This window comes from Corvus brachyrhynchos, unplaced genomic scaffold (assembly GCF_000691975.1).
Source record: "Corvus brachyrhynchos isolate BGI_N302 unplaced genomic scaffold, ASM69197v1 scaffold17, whole genome shotgun sequence".
Classification (NCBI taxonomy): Eukaryota; Metazoa; Chordata; class Aves; order Passeriformes; family Corvidae; genus Corvus; species Corvus brachyrhynchos.
In genome coordinates this window covers 3,472,757-3,475,146 of record NW_008240046.1, presented here as the reverse complement: position 1 = coordinate 3,475,146, position 2,390 = coordinate 3,472,757, and the positions used below count along the sequence as shown (strand labels likewise).

Sequence of the window (2,390 nt, the reverse complement as noted above, 5' to 3'; positions counted from 1 at the left end):
GCCCAGAATTTTGTTAAAAAAGGGTATAGGGCAGAGCAAGACACAAAACCAGCCTGTTGAGTGATAATCATAGTCCAGGTTTGAAGCAGCGGTAGTAATAAGGGTGATCAAAAAAGGCTTGCTCACCACAGTCTTCAGAGAGAGGACTGACTGACTCACCAACTCCTGTCCCAGTCCAGCCATACGGTGAAAAATATATTCCACCACAGGCTATCAAAGTGTTACAAATGCTATTAACACCAAAATTAGAAATACTCAAGCCATTGTACTTTATGGTTATGGCTGAAAATTCAATTTTAAAAAGTAACTTTAAATTCAGGAAAAAAGAAGGTCAAATTAAAGACAGTAAGTATCACATCCTAAGGAAATCATTAACTGTTAGGTGAACCATGTGCTATTTTTGTTATTTAAAATACTGATTAAGCTAATTATGCTCAGAGGGAATTGAGTCTAGAGGATTAAATGAAATCTTTTCAGAGGCAGAGTTTGATTAGAAGTTGCTGTCATCCATTTAAACAGTAAAAGGTATCATTTTGAACATCTTATGATGATCAACATTTTAAAAAGATCATCTTTTGGTGTCTGTTATTTGGCTAATAACGTAGCTTTCCTTTGACCTAAGTGTCATGTTAGTGTTAAAAATGTACAGCTATGCCAAAAGATAACACCATTTAACTATTTCTTCTTTACAACTATTACCTTAAAAGCTCAGAAGTTTTTCTTCAGAACTTCAGAGTCTGCTTGACATTCTTTGCTCTCAAAGCCAAGATTATGATTTCCTCTGAGTAAAGAGCAACAATAGTACTAGTAGGCAGAAACTGTTTTTTAAAAGGCAGTATTTTATTATCTCATACCATACAAGACAAAAATGCAGTCTATGCACAAAGGTTTGACACTCTCCCCCACCTTAAAATACAGACAGAACAAGCAAGTTCTGAGTGAACTTAGGATCACCCAACTGTGAGGTACAAAATTAATTTCAGGTGTTAATATTAAAGTCCTGTCAAAGGCTAGAAACTATACAACTAAAAGCTGACTCTACATAAAGGAGACGATTTAGAAGATAAGCTTCTATCTTCCTGTTGGTCTCCATGGTTAGAATCTTCCTGGGGTCATACAGGGCCATCTTGCCAGGCGAGTGACATCTTCCCCGGGATACCCGCAGCGCGCAGCAGTGACAGCAGTCCCCAGCCAGAAGGAATGCACGCCGTACTGCTCCGGACACAGCCCCAGCAGGCGCAGGGCACATCGGAGAACGGCCAGGAACTCCCTCTTCGTTACAGTCCTAAAGCTGGAGTGCACAAAGAGTGGCCCTTCCAGCTGTGAACGAGCTGTCAAATAGCTCCGGAGGGCCAAAACAGGGCACACCCATGGCTCTCCAGACAGCGCCAGGCTGATGACATGTCTCTCCTGATCCACAGGAGAATAAGGCAGAAAAAGCAACACTTTCCTCTCCATCAGCTGGAGATCACTCAGGTACAACAGCTCAGGCTGCAGTACATTACGGTGCTTTGCCACCATCTCTCCTATTCGAAGTGCTCCAAAAAAAGCTACAGTAAATAAAGCACGAAACAGTAAGCATTCATAATGAGTTATGCACACAGACTCCAGAGCTCCTAAGAGAGATCGCAACATCTCAATTGTTACAGGCAAGTATTTATCCCTCAGGATACCCGCTCGACGTTTCAACCCTGTCACCATGCAACAGGTTATAGGATCTTCCAGAGGATCAGAGTTACCGGTCAATTTTGATAAATAAGAGAGTGCTGCCATGTATATGAGTGTCTTCGAAGAGGAATAATTAGATTCCACAGCCAAAAATCCTCTAATTTGCTCCGTTGGAATTGGCCAGGCTGCAGGCATTCCCATGCTTTCCCTAAAGACGAGGAATTTCTTCAGTCCTTCGAGGTAGTCCTGCCAAAGCCTATTATCCCCTGAGTGCTCCAGCAACGACAAAGTCTTCAGAGGACAAGGTCCCAATAAATGCTTTTGATGACAACTGATCTCGCTTCCTACAAGAGAAGATCCACATTAGCATATGGTGACAAGAGGCACAAGCACACTACTTAAGCAGCAATAAAGACAGTACTCCTGAGCGCATTACACCTCCAGACAATGCTGTGAGTTTATCTGATAGACAACTCACACACAGCTGCACCGGAGATATTTTTCAAATGAGAAGCAACCAAGATATCAGGCACTGGATGTGGTAACACTCCGTGGTTGCAGAGTAGTAATAGAGAAGACAAATAAAAATCAGTTTTTAAACCAAGAGACGGCTCACAGAAATTACAACAACAAAGCTCACACAGCACACTCCCGCCAGTAGGTAACATTATTTCCCAGCCCAGGAGGGAAAACTCCCCTGAGACATCCTTCCCTGCCCGGTA

At 42.4% G+C, this 2,390-nt stretch overlaps 1 protein-coding gene across 2 annotated transcripts in view; it reads right to left on the bottom strand.

The window, feature by feature from the left end:
- Positions 1-819: 819 nt before the first annotated feature.
- Positions 820-2,390, bottom strand: part of LOC108449174 — a 2,936-nt gene continuing 1,365 nt past the window's right edge. Inside the window, exons 1-2 of one of the 2 annotated variants that reach the window (XM_017744664.1) lie at positions 2,309-2,390; positions 820-2,012 (exon numbers count right to left, since the gene is read on the bottom strand). In XM_017744664.1, the coding sequence (XP_017600153.1) occupies positions 1,096-1,869 (774 nt within the window). In that variant the 5' untranslated portion in view covers positions 1,870-2,012; positions 2,309-2,390 and the 3' untranslated portion in view covers positions 820-1,095. The remainder of the gene's footprint in view (positions 2,013-2,308) is intronic. The other variant, XM_017744665.1, reaches the window with a different exon arrangement.